Source organism: Artibeus jamaicensis, unplaced genomic scaffold, assembly GCF_021234435.1.
Source record: "Artibeus jamaicensis isolate MK-2021 breed Jamaican fruit bat unplaced genomic scaffold, CSHL_Jam_final contig_497, whole genome shotgun sequence".
Classification (NCBI taxonomy): Eukaryota; Metazoa; Chordata; class Mammalia; order Chiroptera; family Phyllostomidae; genus Artibeus; species Artibeus jamaicensis.
In genome coordinates, this window is record NW_026521863.1 from 1,545,247 (window position 1) to 1,567,089 (window position 21,843).

The 21,843-nt window shown below is 60.3% G+C and overlaps 2 protein-coding genes across 3 annotated transcripts; both read left to right on the top strand.

The window, feature by feature from the left end:
• The first annotated feature begins 3,074 nt into the window (after nucleotides 1-3,074).
• Nucleotides 3,075-14,061, top strand: SFT2D1 (SFT2 domain containing 1). Of its 2 annotated transcripts, XM_037126156.2 has the most exons (8): nucleotides 3,079-3,251; nucleotides 6,919-7,005; nucleotides 7,639-7,721; nucleotides 8,629-8,710; nucleotides 9,882-9,917; nucleotides 11,144-11,202; nucleotides 12,221-12,250; nucleotides 13,583-14,061. In XM_037126156.2, the coding sequence occupies exons 1-8, from the start codon at nucleotides 3,189-3,191 to the stop codon at nucleotides 13,620-13,622; spliced, it is 480 nt and encodes a 159-aa protein (XP_036982051.1). In that variant the 5' UTR covers nucleotides 3,079-3,188; the 3' UTR covers nucleotides 13,623-14,061. The 2 variants fall into 2 exon arrangements, with proteins under 2 accessions (XP_053524733.1, XP_036982051.1); XM_053668758.1 differs by lacking the exons at nucleotides 9,882-9,917; nucleotides 11,144-11,202; nucleotides 12,221-12,250; nucleotides 13,583-14,061 and adding an exon at nucleotides 9,308-9,765 and having other exon boundaries at nucleotides 3,075-3,251.
• Nucleotides 14,062-15,914: 1,853 nt separating this feature from the next.
• PRR18 (proline rich 18) lies at nucleotides 15,915-17,629 on the top strand. The gene is made up of 2 exons (XM_037126154.2): nucleotides 15,915-15,979; nucleotides 16,201-17,629. Exon 2 carries the CDS (start codon nucleotides 16,232-16,234, stop codon nucleotides 17,012-17,014), a length of 783 nt encoding a protein of 260 aa, XP_036982049.2. The 5' UTR covers nucleotides 15,915-15,979; nucleotides 16,201-16,231; the 3' UTR covers nucleotides 17,015-17,629.
• The last annotated feature ends 4,214 nt before the right edge of the window (nucleotides 17,630-21,843 follow it).

Below are 21,843 nucleotides of genomic sequence, written 5' to 3' on the forward strand. Positions count from 1 at the left end.
GACCACCACAGCCGTGGGGTGCAGGGTGGGCGCGAGTGGGGCCCGAACAGAGGGATCAGCTGGAGCTGACACTGGCCACTTTCCACTGCTACCCTCCTCACCCGGGCACAGGGCGGTGAGGGTGGAAGTGTGAGGGTGGAGCGCCCTCTGCTGGCCTTCAGGGTTGTCAGAGCCGTGCACGAGTTTCCAAGGTGAGAGCAGAAACCGAAACCCTGAAACACCACAGACGGGATTCGGGGTGCCTTTGGAATATGAGAGGCGCAGTCAGAACTAAGGCTGTCTTTCTAGAGGTGTCTGTCTCCTCATTTCACATTCCCTCTGAGCAATTAGCCCTGATCTCTCTTTCCCGCCCACACCTGACTCGCAGTCCTGCCTGCGGCACCTGCTGCCTCCGCCCCTCCCCCGTGTGCACTCCGGGAACTATGGTGACGGACCTGCTGATTGATAGGCAACCACCTGACTTGTTCCTTCACAAAGCACTCTGGGCCTCAGTCCTTAAGGAAGAAAAGCCATTGTGTTACTTTTTGTGCCAAGATTTGCTATCATGTTCGGAGAAGTGATTAAGACAAGCCAATGAGACAATAAATGACCAATGGTTAAATATTATTCCATTTATCCCACACTTATGGGTTCTGCACTCTAAGGCACTTCTGACCACATGGGGGCTCAATGTCTGCGTCCTTGTCACTCGAGTGTTTGACACATTCAACATTCCCACAGACTGTTTGAAAGCTTAGAGATGGGAAGAGGAAATTTAGAAGGTGTTGTATCATCTGCTTTCAATGCTTACAGTGTTGCCATTGGGGAAGGCCCCCTCCACCTTTGGGATGGTCCTCCCTCCTAAGAACTGCTCTCAAGCCCCTGGCACCCAAGTCAGCTGGTGTAGGGCTGGGGTTTGGGCATGAGTCCCTCGGGGGGGCAGAGCTCCTGCCGTGGGAGGGAGTGTTGGTCACTCTCGGGGGGTGGGCTTAGCTGCAGAAAGGCCCACGCTCGCCAGCTTCATGGCCCACTCCCCTGGCAGGGCCACCTGGGCCTTGCTGACTTGCTCTCCACTCTGGACTTGTCCTCGGCTCACTCCGCCTTCCTGCAGTCAGGTGGAGGGGCTGACCTCGGGTTACCCTCTGCGGACTCCCTCTGGCTGGCCCAGAGGGGAGAGGCACGGCAGCTGCGCTCGGCACACGGCTCGGGCGAGGCAGCCTCCCCAGCGCCCTGCCTCCCACCACCGGGCACACCTCCCCATTTTGTGCCTGAGCTGCCTCGTGTTTGCAAAGCCAATGGCTCTGGAAAGCCCCAGAGCTGAGAAGCAGGAAGGGGGAGAGAGAGAAGGAAGCGGTCAGATGTTTTTCCAGGTTTATGGCCTGGAAGGAAGGAGGATGGGGATCCAGAGCAGAAATGATACACAAGGAGACAGCAGTAATCATTATAACCACAAACCAGCAGTTACTCGGCACCGGGCAAGTGGCAGCCCAGCCTAAAGTGTTTGCCCATACAGCCACTTACTGTCACTCGGGGTAGTTCTGGCCCATCAAGTTGTGGCAGAACCTGCGTCAGCTCCTGGGGAAACCCAGGGTAGGGTCCTCGACCGACCAGTCCTTAACCTTAACCTTATTTAATGACTGTGGTTGGTTCATTAGTGTTGAATCCATGGCCAACAGCACATGATTCAGGCCTGAAAGAAGCTTCTTCAACACACGTATTTTCTCCATAAAGCCTGCCACAGCCTCCTTGCTCTTAGGAACAGTAGACAGAACTTCAGCAGTGGGCTTGGGGGTCCTCTTAACAGTGAAGTCACCAACAAAACAAAAGCACAAAAACGCAGAGCGTGGCACTAAGCAGACCATGAAAGGGCACTTGTTTACACCAGGAGTGGGGCCAGGGGCAGAGTGCCGACTCGGTCACTGCAGCTGGGACCTGCGCCTCCGACAAGTCCCACTTTTCACTGTTCTGTGCATGGTCCTCGAATGATGGTGGAAGCACCTGCCAAGTGTTAGTTTTGGGACTACAAATACATCTTGGCAAGTCGGTGAACTTACAAATAAGGAACCCGTGAGAAATGAGGGTCAATGTGGCATTGTCTCACTTAATCCTCGTAACAACCCAGAAGGTAGGAGACATTCCCACCTTTGTTTTCACATTTGAGAAAGTAAACAAGAAACTTGAGTTGACTTCCCCAGCACTTCACAGCTACAGAATGGGGGGCCGGGACCCTATCCCCCCGCAGAATGGCTCCGAAGCTTAGACACTTGCTCGTTTCACTGTCTCCAGGAGAATTCTGCCCCCGTGAACTCCGTGAAGTTTTCAGGAAACCGCTGGGCTCATTTTCTTTTTCAAAAGAAGTTACACCCCGCGTCCCCATTCTTACACCTTCAAGGTATTTTCCAATGAGAGTTCTTATACTCAGGTGCAGAGTGAACCAGTTGGGCATGGACAGTTTCACGTGATCCAACCTGGTATGTCCTTGGAAATTTTCTTCCGGCTTTTAGAGTTATTGGTTTATCTCATCTTCTTGCATATGGAGAACTCAAGTTACTATACTTTGAAAGGAAAATTCTTGAATTTACAGATGTATTTTTTTATTACATAGAAGTATAGTGGTTTATTGTTTTACAGCAGATGTTTATCACCTGTTTTCTGATCTTTTTCAGTAGAGGACAAAAGCGTTAAGTGCTCACACTGTAGTATAAATAGGTCAAAAACAAGGATTTTCTGCGGACAAATGCTGAGCATTGGACTTCTGTGGGAGGACAGGTACGACCTGCTTTCCCAGGGGGTCTCCTGAGACCTGTTTCCACCTGGCTCAGGTCAGTTACAATCCCCGTCAAAGTGCCGGAAGAAGGGTCCGAGCGCAGCACGTGGGTCCGCGCGCCCGGCGTTCCAAGCGGGTTCGCGCGTCTGCTCCTTCCTCGAGCCCTGGACGCGCGCCTGCGGGGTCCGTCGCAGGGGATTGGCACGCAGCCTCCTGCGGCGCCCACCCGACTCCCAGGCACGCCCACGGGAGGGCTCCAAGCCAGCTGCACGGCTCCGGGACGCATGCGCGCGTCGGGCTGGCAGCCGCACAGTTTGGGCCGACGCGCCGGAAGCAGGAACCCGGATTTCCGGTTGGCCGGGGGCTTTTGCTTTCCGGGTTCCTGGGTGGGCGTGAATCGCTGACGGGCGAGTGTCCGCCGCTGCGGCCCGGGAGCGGGGCCATGGAGAAGCTGCGGCGGGTCCTGAGCGGCCAGGACGACGAGGAGCAGGGCCTGACCTCGCAGGTAGGAACCCCGCGTCCGTCCCCGGGGCAGCCGCAGCGACGGGCCGAGGGGCGACAGAGGGCTGGGGCGGGGCCTGTTCGGCCCGCGCTGTAAATGCGGGGGACTCCCTCTGCTTCCTGAAGGAATTTGGGGTCTTCCCACGTTTTCGTGGAATTCGCAGAGCCTCGCTAACGGAACCTCCCCCCGGCGCCCCGTTGGGCTTTCCGACTGAGGAGCCCATTTGCTGCTTGTATTCCCTTCCAGACAGCTCGTCTGCCCCGCGCTGCCCCTCCCCAGCCTCCGCCTGGTTCCCGGCGCCGCTGGGGTGCAGGCCCCCAGTCCTGCGAGCTGCCGGGGGCCCAGGACCTCAGTTGCCTTGCCTCCCTTTGCCCCTCAGATAAACGCAGTGCTGGCGGGGGAGGGGGGCGTCTTTTGGGAGGGAGGCTAGGGGTGAAGTCCAGTGAAGTAGAACTGAACTAAAAGTAGTCTCTTGAGGCATGGGCTCTGGTTACTTCCTCTATTGAGAGGGTTCCGAGAAGCGAATCCGCTTGGTTAAGTGTTTTTGTTACTTGCACGCTGACAAATTCTTGTCTGCTTGTCGCAGAACTGGAGCGTTTGAAATCGAATAGGATTGTCTAAGGATGTTTTATCTGTCCCCTTTTGTGTCCTAACCAACATCCTCGTTACGTTTGTTCAGTGCATCTTGTGGGCAGGGTCCCGGAGAGGGGGGTTCTCCGACTGTAAGACAGGCAGATGCCCTCCGGGATCCGCTGCCAGTGGCAAAATACCGACCGTCCACAGTCAGGCGAGAAGTGTCGGCAGGGCCCTAGGGTCCGCCAGTGCGTGTATGGGACCGCCCTTTCGTGTCCTGGGCCTGTGCTATACAGTACGCCACCCGGGGCCACGTCCGACTCTTTATTCTAACGTTTGAGTTAGTTACAGTCAAATGTGAAGTTCTTTCCTGATTACACCGGCCACACTTCCCGGCGGCACGTGTGAGGTGCCTGCTGCGCTGGCCAGTGTGAGAGTGAGAAGTGCTGTTGGGCCGATGTGCTCGGAGCCTCGGGGACGTGGAGGTGATGGTGCCACCTTCGCTGAGGCCACAGTTCAGAGGGGAGAAGGTGACATAGATACCTCAGCTATTTCCTGTTCCCTTGTGGACATGGGGAGCTGGTTGAGGGAGAAGAGGGGCACAGGGGGGACCCAGAGGAGCAGCCTGTGTAGCAGAGGGACAAGGGACAGGCGCTGGGAGGAGTCGTGATTCAGGGGATGGATGGAGTGTCCGGTGTGGATGGGGAGGGGCTGAGACTGGATAAAGGACAGGAAGTTGCTCTCGTTCTGGAGGATTCTCACCCTGCAGGGGTGAGTGGTGGGGTGTGGCTGGTCAAGGAGAGCACCTGGCCTGTGTGGTGGGGCACCCATGGGCCTCACGAGGGCAGCTCTGTGGAGACAGGGTCTGACGAGGGTGACCAGCACCAGCTTGTGGGACTCGAGCCGAGACCTGGGCCTGGGAGGAGGCTCTCCCTCCAAAGGGTGCCCGTTACTTCGGTAGCATCACTTCCCATCAAGGCCTCTGGCAAGAGTGTCCCAGGTCTCATCCCAGCGACGCACCCTCCCTCCCCGCTCTCCACCCTGCCTTCACCATGTCTACGCTCCTTAGATGGGCATTGGCTTGTTCCTTGCGTCCCTCTGTGTCCTCTGTCCCATTTCCCAGTGTGGGGAGTGCAGCTGAGTTGGGAGAGGGAGGCCGGGACTATCAGGCATCTGAGGAGCCAGTTAAAGCAACAAGCCAGAAACGAAGGGCAGTTACTCGTGTCTGCGGTGGTGTCGGTAAGGGGCTCAGTCTGGAGGGGCGCCAACCCCCGCTCCATTTCTCCTGTGGAAATGGTCCCTGGTTGGGGTCGAGGGAGGTCAGTCCAGACCTGAGGTCTCCTCACTGCTGAGGGAGGGAGCCCCGAGCAAAACAAAGTCTCAGGGGGCTCTGTGAGCCCTCTGACTGCCCCGGTGTTGGTTCATTGGAGAGTCGGCCTGTGGCAGACGGGTTCAAGGGCGAAACCTGCTTTCACAGGCAGGCGTGCAGAGAGAGGTGTGAACTGGCCATTACAAACCAACGGGTGAACTCACTGACAGTGGGGCAGTTTACGCTTGTGGGAAAGGTACAGATGGGTGCTTTTTCCTCTCTGTTCCGCCCCCCTCACATCACCGTGGACCCACAGTGCCATTCAGAAGTCATTCTTAGGACATTGTCCCCGTTTTTCCAGAAGCAGCAAGTAGGTCATTTCCTATGTCGTGGGCAGTCTCCGGGCTTCATTCTGTCCTGCGCAGTTAAAATGTACTTGATGGGCATTCTTCCTGATCAAAAAGTGAAATGCGTATGTTTATAGAAAATTACAGGCAAGATCATTGCTGTTTCAAATCCACTGATCGGTTTTGCTATAAACAAGTCATGTGGCTGGAAACAGGAAGCCTGGATTAAGCCAAAGTTTTAAAAACGTTTGAAGTCTGTTAAAAAGTGGTGTATGTTACTTTGACAGAATATTTATTATCTACTTTTCATGCTACGTAAGGATTCACAGATGAATCGACTCAGGTAAGGATGTAGCCGAAGATAGTTTGGGCTTTTGCATATAAAACTTCCGTGTGTGCTTCCTTATTCATGAAAACACACCACAAGCTTGCAGTCTTATTTTAAGTGTGTGTGGTGACGTGTGTGAGAAGTTTTCATTTTGGTGCGTGAGCTCCTACTGGGTGTTCCTAGTTTCCTGGGTGCCTGTGGTTGATGCTGGGGTGCAGCCGTGTGGGGAAAACAAGTCCCAGTGGTGCGTGTGGTGGTCTCAGTGTGTCCGCCGGTCAGCGGTCAGTGCGTGCTGGCTGCCCCATGTGAGCCCCACGGAGCGATTTCTGCTTCCTCGCAGCGTGGCCAGCATGCGCATGGCGTCCATGACTCTTTCACAGCTGTGCCTCATCGACGGCTGGGGGGCCACCGAGGCTTTCTCGGGCTGGTTAGCAGTGAACTCTACAGTGGAGGTCGTCAGTCGGCTGCGTCTAATGGGGGCCACCCCTGGTGTCCCGTGACTAGGTGGCTGTGCCCTCTGCATACCCTGCAGCCCCTGCAGCCACCCCACTGCACCCCCAGCCAATGAGCCTGGGCGGGAGGCGCTCCCAGGGGCTGGCCCTGCTCAGGCCTCACTGACGCTGACTCTGACAGGCAGCCGGGGCCTCACCTGCGCTCAGCTCCACCCCCTGCCCTTCCCCTGGGCTTCCTGACAACACAGTTCCTGCCGAGGACCCGTCACTGCACCTCTGGCGGCCTGGACAGATGTGGCGCCACGCCCTCCCTTAGCACCTGCCAGCATTTTCTCGTCGCGCTGCCACTCTTCCCGCTGTTGTGACCGTCACTATTTCTATAGCATCTCACTCTGTGTCATCTTGTCCACACGGGGGTGTCCGTGCTGCCCCTGGCGGGTAGGGGCTTTCCGGATGTGAGCACAGACCTGGGGTCACACCTCCCGACAGCAGTGGTGTTTTCCGAACACAGGTCCCTGGACCATGTTCGTGCCTCCCTCATAGTCGGGTCCATGAACTTGTTAGAGGGCCCCGCAGCGCTCAGGGGAGGCGCCCCCCCCCCCCCCGTGTGTGGGCTGGGGGCCCGCCTGGTTCCCGTAAGGACGCGACCCCTCCCCTGCAGGTCCTCGAAGGCTCCTCCCTGAGCTTCAACACCAGGCTGAAGTGGTTCGCCATCTGCTTCGTGAGCGGCATTTTCTTCTCCATCCTGGTGAGTCCAGCCTTGTGTTGTGCGGTGTCTGTGCCCCACTTACGGCCAGCGTGCGTTCCCTGGGTCACTTTGAGATGGGGGCAGGGGCCCAGCTGACGCCTGAGCAGAGGGTGGGAGGTCAGGACGAAGGGTCAGAGAGCAGCGCTGGGGGCTGTGGATTGTCGTTCAGGAGAAGCCAGAGCTGCGGAGTCAGGAGAGCGGGCGCCGACCACCTCTGTGCCGGGTGTGCGAGAGGAGTGTCCCAGCCAGGAGGGATTTACTCTCGAGCTTAGAGGAAGCTGTTGCTTGTTCACACGCACTTACATGCGATTCGCTTAGCCAATGACATTGAAAATTAACTGTTTGAAATGATATAATTAGAGACTATACACAGGGTCCGGCACAAATAACGCCCCTCTTTCATTCCAGACTCTTTTATTACAAAGTCACAGGCATGTCGCTCTGTAACCAATCACTGTCACACTCAAGCAGGCTGTGACTCTTCAGGGGCACCGCTCAGGTCACAACTGTGAGTGACGGCACCGGTGCTGTCACCGGACCAGCCGCCCTGCAGCACGCTTCCCCAACGGCCGCGGCGGCCTCGGGGCGAAGCCGCCCAGTGGCGGGGTGCCTGACGCGAGTGTCTCCCCGCAGGGCACCGGGCTGCTGTGGCTTCCTGGCGGCATAAAGCTCTTCGCAGTGTTCTACACCTTCGGGAACATCGCTGCGCTGGCCAGGTGCGTGCCGGCCCCTGCACCGCACTTCCTCACAGGCGCACTCCTCCTCGGCCAGGACTCTGCCGCTCTGACCCGCGGGGAACTCATCCCCAAAGCCCGTCCTTGCCAGGTCAACAGGTGTCGGGCCCCTACAGTAGGGCAGGCCAGCACGGGGTCGCACCACATGCCAGGGCCTCTCTGCCCGGGTCTGGGAGGCAGGCACTGCCATCCCCTACCGTACAGTGATGTGAGAGGCAGGCTCCCCACCAGACAGGTCCCCGGGGCCCCAGTCCCCACTCTGTGAGTCCTGCGACCCAGTGGGGGAGCAGTCAGAGTGTGGGGCTGGGGTGACGCGTAGGGGCCAGCCCTGGGGACTCCTCTTGGAGGCCCTGTGCGCACTGGTACTCACAGAGTGTCGTTTGATGGGCAGACTCTGCCTCTGTGTGCACCTGGCTTTCGGAGGCAGCATCTGTGTCTTCAGGAACTTTCTAGATCAGAGACAGTGTCCAGCCAACTGCGCGTGAGCCAAGGCCAAGTGCGGTCTGCTCTCGGGCTCGCACCGTGAGTCTCGTCCGGGTGGGTCTGAAAGCGGCTGCGGGGGGCAGCACCGGCAGCACTGTCTGAGCTGGGCCCTGACCGTGACCATGACCGTGAATGCGTGCGTCCCTCACTGCTCCGCTGTGGGCCGTGGGCGCTGATGAGGCGGCAGCAGTGGACACAGACGCCCTCGTCCACTTGGGGTCGCTTCTGTTCACTTGTAGCTGTGAAGTTCCGGGTCACCGGGAAGCGGCATCCACACCAGTGTCAGGGAAGCACAGACGAGTCAGTGAGAGACCGTCACTCAGTAGCCAGGGTTTCTCCTTGAACGCGCTCGTCACAGACAACACGGCCGTCCGTCCGTCCTCAGCCCTCCCGTCTGTCCCCACAGCACGTGCTTTCTGATGGGGCCCATGAAGCAGCTGAAGAAAATGTTCGAGAGCACTCGGTGGCTCGCCACGGTCGTCATGATCGTAAGTGGCCGGGGGCTGGGAGGCTCGCGTTGGCCTGGTCTGTGCGTCTCCGTTTCCCAGGCCACTGCCCGTGTTCTGTGAGGACTCGGTCGCACTGCTCTTGCTGCCCGTGATGATGACGTCCTCCCGGCTGTGGGCCGAGGACTTGGGCCCCTGCACCGCCACCCCCACGGTGGGCGGGCTGGGCCGGGCCTTGTGTCGCACGTCCAGCGTCACGTACATGCGCATCCGCAGTGACAGACGGGGCCCCACACGCGGTCTTTAAGGGTCCGCCGTGGGTGCTTTGGGGGCGGCTCGAAGAGCACCGGCATTGGTTTCAGCAGCCTGTCCCCAGCTCTGTCCCTTGCCTTGCGCTGGACTAGCTGACAGACACGGCCAGCAGTGTTAGACTGACAAGTTCACGGCTCACTGAGGAGTCACAGAGGTCCTAACTTGTTCAGGACGTCCGAGCCCCATCTCGGTGACGCAGTGACGTGCTCTGCCTCACCTAAGTGTGTGTGTGGGGGGGCCGGGCGGCCCTTTAGAAACACTGTTTCCCGAAAGAGACAGTTAGTTACTCATGTGGCGGAACTTCGGCAGTGACTTGCCGTAACACAGCTGGCGGAACGCTTGGTGTGGCCTCGCGGCTGCCGACGCAGCAACGTGCCTGCTGACGAAGGAGCGAGGCGCCGACACGCAGCGCCCTCGAGGTGCGCGCTGCCTCGAGCCCAGTGGGGACACGCTCTGGTGTGTGCGGTGCGCGGCCCTTCAGGGTGGGTGGGCAGCTGCTGTGCCCTTCCCGAGAGCAGGTCGCTGGGCGCTAGGCCAGAGTACGGACTGACTAACCTCACCAAGGCCGCTCTGCCCCAGGGCTCCGGTCTCCGCACATCCCGCCTCTCCTTTGACTGCCCTGCCTCCTTGGGGGCCCCCCGTGCGTGCTGATGATGCAGCCCCCCGTGTGCAGGTCGCCCCAGCCGGCTCCTTCCCAGGGCCAGGCAGGGGCACCACCGACCGTGCTCACGGGGTCGTTACCGTGCACCGACACAGTTGCTCCCGAGAACAGCTTTGTCACTGCCCCCCCCCCCCCGCCCCCCAGGTCGTTGCAGCTGTCCGTGCAGACGGGGGGTTGGGTTGTACTCACCGAGCCTTGGGGGGCGCAGACTCACAGGTCTCTCTCTGTCTCTCCCTCCAGCTGTGTTTCGTGTTCACCCTGTGTGCTGCTCTCTGGGTAAGTGCCTCGGCCAGGCCTGCTTTTCACTGACTGCGCGTCACTGCAGAGGCGCTCAGAGTCTGGCTCCTTAAAACCCACCAAAGACTGGTGTCCCTTAAGTGTATGGTGGCATCGCTTGGTGGCTAGACTTGCCGTCCACAGTGCGTCTGCGGCTCCTGGGTCAGGCGGTGCCCGAGGCGCTCTGGGGCTGTGCTGAGACAGGCTCCGCTTTCAGGGTGTGGGAGCAGCCGCTGGGGAGGGTGGAAATCACACCCAGGCAACGGACAGAACCTGCACGAGGGGCTCGGGCTAACCCAGCCCCCCAGGACCAGGTGGCCGGCTGGCCCTGGGCTCCGAGGAAGACCCACTGCCATGGCTCGGCCCCCCGTCTGTGCTCCCAGCTCTGTGCCCCGGGCGGGGGGCTCCCAGGCTGCTCCCCAGAGGCTTTGAGACAGCTCACGTGTGCCCGGAAGGCCACACGTCATGGAGAAGGGTGGTGCCCCGTGTTGGCAGTGCTCTCTCCAAAGAGGCTCTGACGCTCCTTTCATGTCGGACACGTAAGGACTGAACGTCGGTTCTGTGGGAATTTGTACCTGCACTTGTTCCCGAGGATGAGCTCGAGAAACGGTCTCTGCGTGTCCTTGTGGAAAACGGGGTTCTGATTTTGGAATGGGCTAGCAGCCTGTTTGTTTGTAAGCAGTAGATTAAATGAAAAGTTAAATAAATGAAAACTTAAGGTGGACAAGGAAGTCTGAAACTATGTCATTTAAAAAGTCTTGGAGACTGGATTTTACATTATTCCAGAAGATCACAGTAGAGTCTGTTCTCCTTCAAAAATAAGAAAAGGACCAGTGGGAATGAGTGAAGTCTGTCCATTCTACGAAGGATGTGGGTCTAATTAGTAACTAAGCGGGATTTTAAATATCGGTTCTAGAAACATTAACATCAACTTACAGGACCTAATGCTACAGAATTTTAACATTTTCAGCCTGCGCCCAGTTACTCAGTAACATGTATTTGCGGCCCTATGTTGAGTGGCATTTAGATTAATGGGCACAGAGAATTTCAGAAAGGAAATGCACGTTATGGCTGGTTACGATTTATATCTACTGAATTTTACATCCGTCACACTGAAATGTAATAAAACGGCGCTGTCACCTCATACTTCTGAGGGGAAGAGTAGGACGTCACTGTGAATGTGTTTTGGGGCCTCACGAGTCCTTTCTGTTTCTTGCTGTCGCCAGTGGCATAAGAAGGGGCTGGCCTTGCTGTTCTGCATCCTGCAGTTCCTGTCCATGACCTGGTGAGTCCTGCGGTGGCGGGGCCGTGCCCAGCACTTTGTCCCGAGCCTGTGAGCCTGTGAGCGCTGTTGGCGCACCTCCGGTGGCATGTCCCGTGGGGCGTAGGCAGGGCTCCGGGGTGCCTGCAGACGGGGGGGCTGCTGCATGACACAGGGACCCCCGAGCCCTCACTCGTCTCCTGCTGCGTGGGAGAGAAACGGTAGGACGTGTAGGCCAGGCCATGTGGATCCGCAGAGTGAGGCCCGTCCCAGGGGAGCCTGGGGGAGCCTGGGTCTGCCCGACACTCAGCAATGAGTGCCCGACCGGGGACCGACCCCGGGGCAGTCTGCGGTGACGGCCATTGGGCGTCTGCCCCTCTGCCTTTCATGGGCCTTTGTCACGCCTTGGGACACGTCCAGTCCCCTGTAGCAACAGGCTCCGCGGGTGCCTGGGGGCTCGCACGCTGCCCTCCTCGCACGCTGCCCTGTCACGCGTGTCCCCACACATTAAAACGTCCGAGTGTTTCCCTCCATCGTCAGGGCTGAGCCTCGTTCCTTCCCTCCGTGGTCAGCACACCGCCCTGCCGAATCTTCCCGAGCCTGGGTCCGCCTGTCCTTCGGGCCCGTCCCTGCCTTTCGGCCGGCCGACGAGTGTGCCGTCAGCGGGTGTCACCCGCACCTCTCCGTGTTACAGAGGGGCCGTGAGGAACACCCCTCGGTCGTTTTCTGTGACATGTTGTTTTTTACATCATGTGTGTTTAGTACGGGCTCACCCTAAGGGGGAGTGCGCCTTATTCTCAGTTGTTTGTTTCTGTTTAAAACAACAACTTTGGAAGGGAAGCCGTTGCATTAGGACGAGCTCAGACTCCAGCGTGCACCGGAGTCGCGTGTTGGAGTGCGGCTCCTCACTTGGGCGGGGCGCGGTGGCGTCCGGCACGCTGCGGCTGCGGCCCGGGGCCGCTCTCGGGGAGGGTGACTGCCGGGCAGTGTGCCGGGCGCCCCCACCGAGCCTGCCGTTCAGCAGCGGTGCTTTCTCTTGCAGGTACAGCCTGTCCTACATCCCCTACGCAAGGTGAGCCTGTCTGAGCCCGTCTGGCTCTGGTCAGCTTCGCAAAAGCATGTCAGTGTTGCTCCTTTTCACATTAAATGTTGCTTAGAGGATGCTTTATGTTGACTGTCTTCTCAAAAGGAAACGATGTTTTAAATGAGGTGAATAGAAAGAAGCCCTTTGGAAGGCGCGGCCCAGAGGGGTGGGACTCCCTGCTGCTGGTGAGGCCGACAGGTGGGGCTCGACCACCTGACCCTTCGCGGCCAGGGAGCTGTGACGAGAGAGGCTGGGTCCTTCCGTGGTGGTGAATATTCAGCCAATAGCACCTGGAGACTCCAGCAAACACATTTCACCTTTTTTTTTACAGTTAATTCTGATACACGAATGCTTGTCTTAAGCCATTAGACACATGTTTATTCTGTGTGTCAAGAGGTAACTGCTATTTATACGTTTTCAGAGAAATGCACTTAATTTAGTCACAGAGGGAAAAGCAAAACTAATTATAATCTTAAATCTGAGATTCAGAAAACTGCTCCGTCACGGCACAGCCTTGCTCCTGTGTAAAGGTCGGAGACAGGTTGTGTACGAAGAGCGCAAGGCCGTCGCCGACGACAGGGGATGGGCAGGACTTCTGTTTATAATGGGTCTCAGACGGACCATTCTTTTTGGGAAGCACAAGGGGAAGCCGGGGCCCAGTGCAGTGTGCTGGCCGCGGCACAGGAGCGCCCGGGGGCTCTCTGCGCCCGGGGGCTTCGCTGGAGATCTGCTGCTGTCCCCAACAGGGGCGGGTCACCTGGACAGGTGTCAGCTGCCGCCCCCTGCAGCGGGCGCTCCCAGCCACGGCCAGACTTCTGGAGCGAGGCCACCCCCAGGTTTAGAGCCGGACCAGAGAGCAGCAGGGCCGCCCACGCCCTCGGCTCGCTGGCGCCGGCTGCTGGCAGTGCGCAGGGCAGCGTTTAATGCGTATGAGAGTCGGTGCTGGTAACACTGCAGACGGCTGCCTGGGGGACGTGTCAGAAGGCGGGTGAATTTCACCACACGAATTTTTTATGATTCTTAGTGTGCAGTTACAGACATTTTACTTTTTAAAATCCAGCCTGTTACTTCTTTTTAAAATTAGTTTTGTTGTTAGGTGGTTTTTGGTATTTAAATTTATTTCTTCGTCATGAGTGTATGTGCTGGTAAAGATTCCATAAAATGGGCGTTTCAGACGGTAAGAGATCATTCCCAGCCCAGTTGTTCAGGTGACGCCGGGCAGGGGCACCAGTGGCAGAGCCGTCCCGCGCCGGGCCGTCTGCGCGGGGCCCTCGGCAGGCAGGTCGTCACAGTGCTCTCTCCGCCTCCTTCTCCCACCAGGGACGCGGTCATGAAATGCTGCTCCTCCTTACTGAGTTGAAGGTCAGAAACTGGTCAGAAGGAGCGTCCGAAAGTTGCTGTTCGGGTTTGGTGAAGCGTGTTTTTCCCCCAGACGGCGCTCAGTCCCCGGCCCGCCGCGGTGACGGTGAGGGCCGAGCTCTACACCGGTGAAACTCCATGTGTGATTAAACTGTCGAATGCTTGTAACCGTGTGTCATTATGTGTCATTAACGTCTCTTCCAAAGACAAGGAGGTCGTAATCATTGCCGGTCTGAATGATGTTTAGCCAGTTTTTTAATCTTTTCTAAACAGCATTTGAGATGTGAGTATTTAAAGAGAATCTATGTTGCCTGGTATGTGTTCACCCTTTTTGGTTCTTTTAAAATGTCTAGATTTTTAAAAATATTTTTTAAAAAACTTTAAATGTGAAAGTTTTTACTTTAAACTAAAAGTTGCTTATTATATGTAATAAAAATAATATATAAATCTTTACAATTTTGCAATAAATCGATTCTTGGAAAAATACCTTTTTTGGATCAAATTTACAATTTTTTCAGCGGGTGTTATTTTGGTTCCATTTAATAACATTTCGTTCAGACACTGTGCCGTTTTTCTGCGTCGCAGTGAGGAAGCCACCACCTCTGCCCCCGTGGTCCTTCCCGGTGCTCATTCGTGAAGGAGGACGGGCCGTGGAAGCACACGAGCTCCCAGAGGTGCAGGGTTCGGGTGCCCCCTCCAGCCCAGCACGGCGGCCCGGGGGCGGGGCTCGTCCTAGCGGACAGTCTGTGCATCCCAGGGCCAGGGGGGCGGTCGACAAGGAGCCGGGTGCCTGGCAGGAGCCGGGCCCCTGAGGAGGGCCTGTTGGGGGGCTGGAGCCTGGTGGGGGGCAGAGAGGAGAGAAGGCGGACCGGTACACCCCCTTGGGACAGTGTCTTGGAGGGGACACATCAGGATGAGAGCTGTTCAGGAGGGGAGGGGATGCTGGGGTGGGGCAGGCGGGTGTGGGAGGGGCGGGGGGTCGTCTGTGGCTGCACTTTGCACCCTCACTGCCCTCAGAGACCGTGAGCCGTCCTGCTGGCCTTGGTCTGGCAGCCAGACCGAGGTGGGCTCACAGCAAACACTGTAAATCTGGGCAGCCAGGCGGCGAGGGTTAGCAGAGGGCAACGCAGACGCGCCCCGTCCTGGAGGTGTGCCACGTGTGCCGGCCGGAGGCTGCTGTTTGGTGAGTTGGGAGCGAGGAGTTCCCTGGAGCACCGGGGCACGTTGCCGTGGCGTGCCGAGGGTCCTACGACAAGGCGTGTGGGGGCTCCAGGCGAAGGTGTCCACTGCAGGGCGGGGAAGGGCCCAGGGCGGAGTGGCCGAGGGGACAGTGCTGGAGAGTCGCCAGGGCTGCCCTCTGCCCCAGGCCGCCTCCAGCAACAGTGGACACCCTGGGGGCAGGCGACCTTCCCTGCCAGGCGTGGTGTGCAGGTGCCCTGTTGGATTTTGCACTCGTGGGACCCCGCTGTGGCCACTAGGGCCCAGGGTCCCGGGGGAGCTCCCAGCCCCGGGTGAACAGGGTGCACCCGCCCAGAAAGGGTGACCCGGACTGCGCCAGACACGCTGGAGCGGCAGGCAGTCGTTGCCTGTAGCCGAGGCCTGAGTCACCGGGAAGTCTGTGGAGGAACTTTCGAGCTTCACGCAAAGTCTAGTGCAGATTCACTGCTCTTCTCAGTCACTTTGAGTGTGACAGCCACACAGCACACACGCCCAGTGGCGCCCCTGACTAGTGAAGTCACTGTGCACACACGTGCATTCCAGTCCACCCTTCTTGGCCGCCAGGTCACATCGATGTCGAGCAAACCATTCCCGATACGTTAACAGTGACAACTGTTCTCGGACAGACTTCGTGTAAGTTGGCGGTGAAGGTGCTCCCATTATGAGCCACCGCTGCGGCAGCGAAGACCCCGCTTCGTGATCCGAGAAGGACCGTGCTGTCTCGTGTTTCCAGCATTTCGTCGCCATGTCACTAGAATGACTGCTTCGCCCGTCGGCGGATGACTAGGCTTTGGTTCTGAAAGGACTGACTTTCAGCTGCGGCCCTGACAGAACACAAAGTACAAGCTGAGTGATGCACCGGGGTGCCGTGGCCCACCCGTGTGTCCCACCGCCTTCCTGCAGGGCGCAGGGCCCGCAGCCATCTGGACGCGCTGGGGGAGCCTGGGAAGGGTTCTCCGCAGGGGGCAGGACCCGCCCAGGAGGGAGGACACGCCTGGCGCCCGCCCGGGCCACTCCCGCCTCTGCTGAACTGCCACTGGCCCCGCCCCCCGCTGTCCCGCTGAGTCTCCCGTCTCCAGGATGCAACAGCCGCGTCCGGCCTCGGCTCCTCCTCTCGAGAGGGCACAGTGGGCGGCGGTGGTACAGCGGGCGCTGGGGGCTCGGCTGGGAGCCCAGGGTGAAGGGGAGAAATGGGTCCTTGGCTTCTTGACCCCTGTGAGGGTGCCGGGAGGGGGGAGAGCGCGGACGCGGCTGGACGGAGGGGTGCGCGAGCAAGGACAAGTGGTGGCTCCGCCCACCGGCGGGGAGGGAGGCGGGCTCCACACCCTGTGGACTAAAGGCCCCCATCCTCGTCCTTCCAGAGCGCTGAAGCTCCGCAGGCTCAGCGGTGACATGCCGTTCCCGCCGCCGCCAGCCCCGGCCTCGCGGGTCTCCACTGTGCGCCCGTCGCCCCGCAGGCCCTGGAAGACAGCTGCACCCACCTGCGCCCCTCTCGCGCCCTTGCCGCCTGCCGCCACCAGGGAGAAGCAGCGCCCCCCAGCGCGGCCCGAAGTGCTGTCCCGCTCCTGGCCCTCGGCCACCCTGAGGAAGCCCCCTGCGCGCCGTGCCCCTGGCCCGGCTCCTCGGCGTGCCCTGGCCCCAGCTGGCTCCGGGTCCAGCCCCTCGCGGCCCATGGACATCGCTGCCTCGGTGCCCGGACCCGCCGCCACGGGGCGCTTCCCCCTGAGCCTGACCCCTGAGGCCACCCCGGCCCTCCAGAGACGCCGCCTGGAGCAGCAGCTGCTGGTGCGGCCCCGCCGGCTGCTCCCCGTGCCCTTGGCCGGCGCCACACTCCCACTGGGCCCTGGGCCCCGAGCCAAGGGCTCAGGTCCTCGGAGGGGAGGCAGCCCTGGAGGTCTGGATGGGCACCCACCCGGCGTCCCATTGCCTCCCCGCGGCTGGCGGGCCCCCGATCCCAGCCCACGGCCGGTGGACCCACGCCGCGTGCTCAAGGTGTCGCTGCTCAACGACCGACACAAGTATGACGATGTGGAGTACGAGGAGGAGGTGGCAGGGGTGGTGGACGAGGGCCTGGTCCGCAGGTGCACCGAGTGGCTGCGCGGCGTGGAGGCAGCTGCCGCCTCGAGCAGCCGCACCCGAGCCCTGGACATGCTGCCGCACCTGAGCACGCTGTGAGCAGGTGTGAATGCTGGTCAGACTCCTCCCAAGCCCACCCCCTGCTTCCGGGCACCTGTGAGCCAGGTGTGCCTCCGGGGCTCTGCTGCACCTGGGCACCGGGGAGCAGACCCCGTTGGGACTGGACGGGCTCAGCCAGGGCCCACAGCCCACACCTGGCCATGCTGCTCCACCTGGGTGACCTCCTGGGAGACAGCCTCGTCTGATGTCCTCCACACCTGTCCTGGGCTCCTGTGAGCCAAGTGGGCCCCCGTGGGAAACAGACACACTCCCCTGACCCCTGGCCCACCTCCTGCCCAGCTGTTCTCCCCCAAAACCACGCCCCCTGCCTGGGCAGCCTCCCCGCCTCCCCCTGCCCCACGCCCGTGTTCTCTGCCCTCAGGCGGCCTCCTGCACCCTCCTGGCCTGCCTCTTCGTGCCCGCAGGTGTGCTGCAGCCCTGTGGGAGAAGGCAGTGGTGAAGACGCCTCCCAGCCCCCCAGCCCTTTCTTTTAGGTCCCTGACACCCTTGGGTGTCTCTCTCTGCGAGTTGCCTGGTGGGTAACCGCCAGGAGGAGGGTGTGGTCCAGGAGGGCGGCCATCTACTGTGGAACTGACATGGGGCTGTGTTTAGGTGGTTTCTCCTCCCAGAAAACGCGTGGGGGCCTGGGACAGCCTGGGACAGCCTGGCAGTAGCCAGCCCGGTCATCGTCCAAGTCCACAGGAGGCATAGTGCCCGAGCTCGGCCCCGGCGGTGGGGCTGGCCTGTGCGCGCCGTGCCTGCTACTCCCAGGGCGGCGCTCCCGCCGTGGGCCAGGGGCCCACAGACGCCGCCCACGCTCTCGCTCGCTCTCACACACGCTCTCGCTCACTCTCACACTGCTCACACTCACATACACATGCTCTCACACACACACACATGCTCAGTCTCATGCACAGCAGGCTCTTACACATGCTCACACACGTGCTCACACAGAGCTCACCCTCACACATTCACACACAGGATCATGCAGCCCTCACACTGACACGCTCACGCGTGTTTTGCATACCCACATATTCATGCTCTCACAGGCTTGTGCATGCACACTTGCTCACAGTCCCGCACACATGCGCACCTTCCCACACACTCTCCTGTGCACACACACACCCTGATGCACACGTCCCTCCGGAAGCACAGCTGGGGGCGGTGAGGGCTGGAGCCGGGGGCAACTTCTGCTGAAACCCACGTCTTCCCCGGACGCACTGCTCCCAGAACGCCTCGCGTGCAGAACCAGAGTTGCCAGGCGGAGGGGGAAGGGCGCAGAGCGGGGGGGGAGCACGGTGCTTGGCCCGTGGGAGTGAAGGGCGCGCTGGGGGTGAGGGAGGGGCCCACCACTTGGTGTGGCTGGTGTGGCTCAGTGGACTGAGCGCAGGCCTGTGAACTGAGGGCTCACATGTTCGATTCCCAGTCGGGGCACAGGCCTGGGTTGCGGGCCAGGTTCCCTGTTGGAGGTGTCGGAGAGGCAACTGGTAGATGTTTCTCTCCCTCTTTCTCCCTACCTTCCCCCCTCTTCCTAAAAGGAAAAAAATAATTAAAGAAGCAGCAACAACTCTAGATTCCTTCCTCTGTGGGTGACCCAAACCGGACTGCACGCTCCCCCAGTCAGAAGAAAGAACAAGTTCCGCAGGGCGGCACACTCGGGCCCGCAGTCTGGGGCTCGGGGGGTCCCGGTCAGCCCTCTCTGTGCGCTCACTGGGGCTTCTTTCTTTTGCCACAAGTAATTCCAGAGGGCACAGCGACCAGAAGCGGAAGGGTCGGCCGGACTCCTGGCGAGGGCCGCTCGGTCGTGGACAGGGACGCGATCGCTCAGGGATGTGGTTTGTCCTTGGAGGGCTTGTGTCCGTGGGGGTTGAGAGGCAGGCAGTGCTGTCACTGCGAGTTCTCCCGGAGCACGGGCTCGCAGGGGGCGGGGGGCTCCCTGTCCGCCTGCCCCTCTGGGCCCTGGTCACACACCCAGCCGGCGTCCCCGCTGAGCAGCAGGGCGGGCGAATCCCAAGGCCGAGCCTGTGGGGCGCTTTCCTTATATTTAGCCTGGCGTTGAAGACCAACTCTGTCCTGATCTGCTTACTTTCTGGGAAAAAGCAGACCCCAAACTCGGACCCTTTGGTTGTGTGGTCTCCCCGGCTGAAGCACAGCTCTGTCGAGAGTGGGTAACCCCATGGGGTCCGCCACATTTGGCTCTGAAATTGTGACACCTGGCGTTTCGGCCAGCTGTGCAGGGTCGTTCTGCCTGCCACCAGCAGTGAGGACACCACACGCTGCCGGAGCTGCACACGGATGAACGGCTGCGTGGCCCCGTCAGACCCACGCCTCCTGTGTCCATGTGCTCACGGGCTGAGAGGGCTGCTGCTGGGCCGATGGCCACACGTCCAGCTTGGAGACTGAGCGCCCCCCAGCCCGTCTGGGCACCCTCACCGCGGAGGTTAGGGGCCTTTGAGGCTGCCATTCCCCTCTGACCCCTGCCCTTCGCCAGCCGTGTCTTCTCCCAGCCGCTGTGCTCGTGTCCCCTCTTCCACAGAATGTGTTCGGGTGACCTGAGGGCCCTGGTGCACCTGGGACAGTGCCTGTGTGTCACCAGCTCGAGTTCACGACTGGAAAACACTGCGTTCTCCTACTGGAACATGCAAAATCAAACCCTCCGCGGCCACAGTGTCCGGAGGTGATTCTCTCTGACCGGACACGCACACCTTAGGTGGGGGCCACACTCTGACCTCCCCAGAGGTTTAAATGCCCAGGGTGTTTTACCTGCTTTTTTCAAACGTTGCGTCCTGAGCTTCCTGGTAAGAAAGGCAAAATTAAACAGTGAGTGACATGAGGTCATTCTCTAATAACGAGATGCACGAACCCGTCAGAATAGACGTAGTTTTTCTTAGAAAAGGCCCACAGGCCACCCTGTGGAGGGATCAGGGGACAGTGGGGCCAGGGGCAGGCCTGGGCCCGCGGCCAGGTGTCTGGAGGAGCGGTGGCTCTTCTGGGACCAGCCCCGCTGGGTGGGCCCCGAGGGGGCTGGCAGGTGAGACGGGCGCTGAGCCCTGTGTTACAGAGAACCCCCATGTGTCTAAACTGGTGAGAGACAGGAGGGCGGAATTATCGGACAGTCACCCATCAAAACCACAGCGGCCCCCCATGAGCCGAGTTCCCGACTGCCGCAGGCATTTGGAGGCGAGGACCGGCAGGGCGCCTCCTAGTCGTCCCCACGGGCTCTCAGATCCCCAGGGAGGGAGGGGTTTGTCCTGGCCGCTCTGTCGGTCTCCGGACGCTGGACGAGCCCCAGGAGCATTTTCCAGAACGCGCACACTGCCACCCGAACACTTGCGTGAGCAGTTCCACTTCAGATGGCGCGGCCGAGCTCCGACACGCCCTTCAGATGGCACCCGGTGGCGTCTACAAACGCCCGGCACGCGCACACGCGGTCACCGGAGAAGCGCCGCGTGGGTCCCTGGGACGGTACTGGGCGCTGGCTGCGTGACCAGAAGCCTGCCCGCTCCCGCACCCTCTGGCCGGGGCTGACAGCGAAGCGGGGGTTCCCCATCACCTTGGGGACTCCGTGTTCAGTGTTCACGTGATTACGTGACAAGCGTCGAGATTAAACGGACTACGCCCTGGAGCTGTGTGCAGCGCAGGTGTGAGGGCGCCAAGAGCAGGAATTTGTAGAACAGGCGGAGACCTGGCACCGACGGGAGTTTGTCCATCTGTGACTCTGCTGTAGAGCCCGAGAAGGCTCCCGTCCCACTGCAGGCAGACAGACAGACAGACGGGTGGTGGAGACACAGTACCCGGGCTGAACTTCTGTCCCTTCGGTGTTCCCGCCCTGAAGCCCTAACTCCCGATGCGATGAGGTCACAGGGGTGGGTCACCGACCTTATGACAGGGACCCTGGAGCTCCCTGCCCCTGCCGTGAAGACAGTCCTATCTGTGACCCGAACTGGGTCTTCCCGGGGACAGAACCTGCCGGTGCCTTGACCTCGCGCCTCAGGGCTGTGAGGTGTCAGCGTCTCGTTCGTGAGCCAGCGGCCTGTGGGGCTGTGTCCTGGGAGCTGGGACCCACTGTGACAGAGACATGGGTGAGGCCCTGGTTGCTGCTGGCAGGTCAGAGGCCCCGCGGCCCTGCTCTGCCGTGAAATTGCATCAGTAAGAGGACTCGCCTTCGTTACTGAGGTCGTATAGTCCCCACTGATGTGGATGGGACTCCTTGGTCATCGCCACAGACCTGCCACTTGGTCACTGTGCAGGCGGGAGGGCCAGGCCATTCAGGGAATGTGACCGTGCGGGGATTGTGGGAAGCACCTGCGTGGTGTCGGCCTGCCGCACAGCAGACCAGTGACGTGGCTGCCACGACAAAAGCACGGACACCGCCGCGTTCCAGGGAACAACAGTGACTGGCAAAATGAGGAAGACAGGTGCCAGGCAGGACTCCTCGGCTCTGAAGGGGGCGCTGCCTGGTGCCCGCTCACGGTGCCGTAGCCGGGCTGGCGTGGGCCCAGGTCCCCCACGCCCTCGGTGGCCGCAGGCCCCATCTGGACAAGTGTGGCGGGTGCCACCCGGTACGGCGGGTGCGGGGTGAGCAGTCAGTTGTCGCTGACCCCTGCTGGCCAAGCGCCGGCCCCTGTGAGCCACAGGTGCAGCGCTGGGCTGGCAGCGGCAGTCACGGCACAGCTCTGGGACAGCCTCCGCTTCGAGGTGCCAGGGCCTCAGACAAAGGGCTCGTTCATGGCTCCAGCACAGCGAGCGCCCAGGGCCCGTGTGGGCCGAGGGCCCGTGGAGGAACCCCCGGGGGGGAGGGACAGGCGGAAGGCAGTGCGGGGAACAAC

Excerpts from the sequence above, each read along its gene's own strand:
- SFT2D1 (XM_053668758.1), top strand. The coding sequence starts at position 3,189 with ATGGAGAAGCTGCGGCGGGTCCTGAGCGGCCAGGACGACGAGGAGCAG. Across the intron at positions 3,252-6,918 it reads AGCAGGGCCTGACCTCGCAG|GTCCTCGAAGGCTCCTCCCT; the intron begins GTAGGAACCCCG and ends CCTCCCCTGCAG. Across the intron at positions 7,006-7,638 it reads GCATTTTCTTCTCCATCCTG|GGCACCGGGCTGCTGTGGCT; the intron begins GTGAGTCCAGCC and ends GTCTCCCCGCAG.
- PRR18 (XM_037126154.2), top strand. The coding sequence starts at position 16,232 with ATGCCGTTCCCGCCGCCGCCAGCCCCGGCCTCGCGGGTCTCCACTGTG.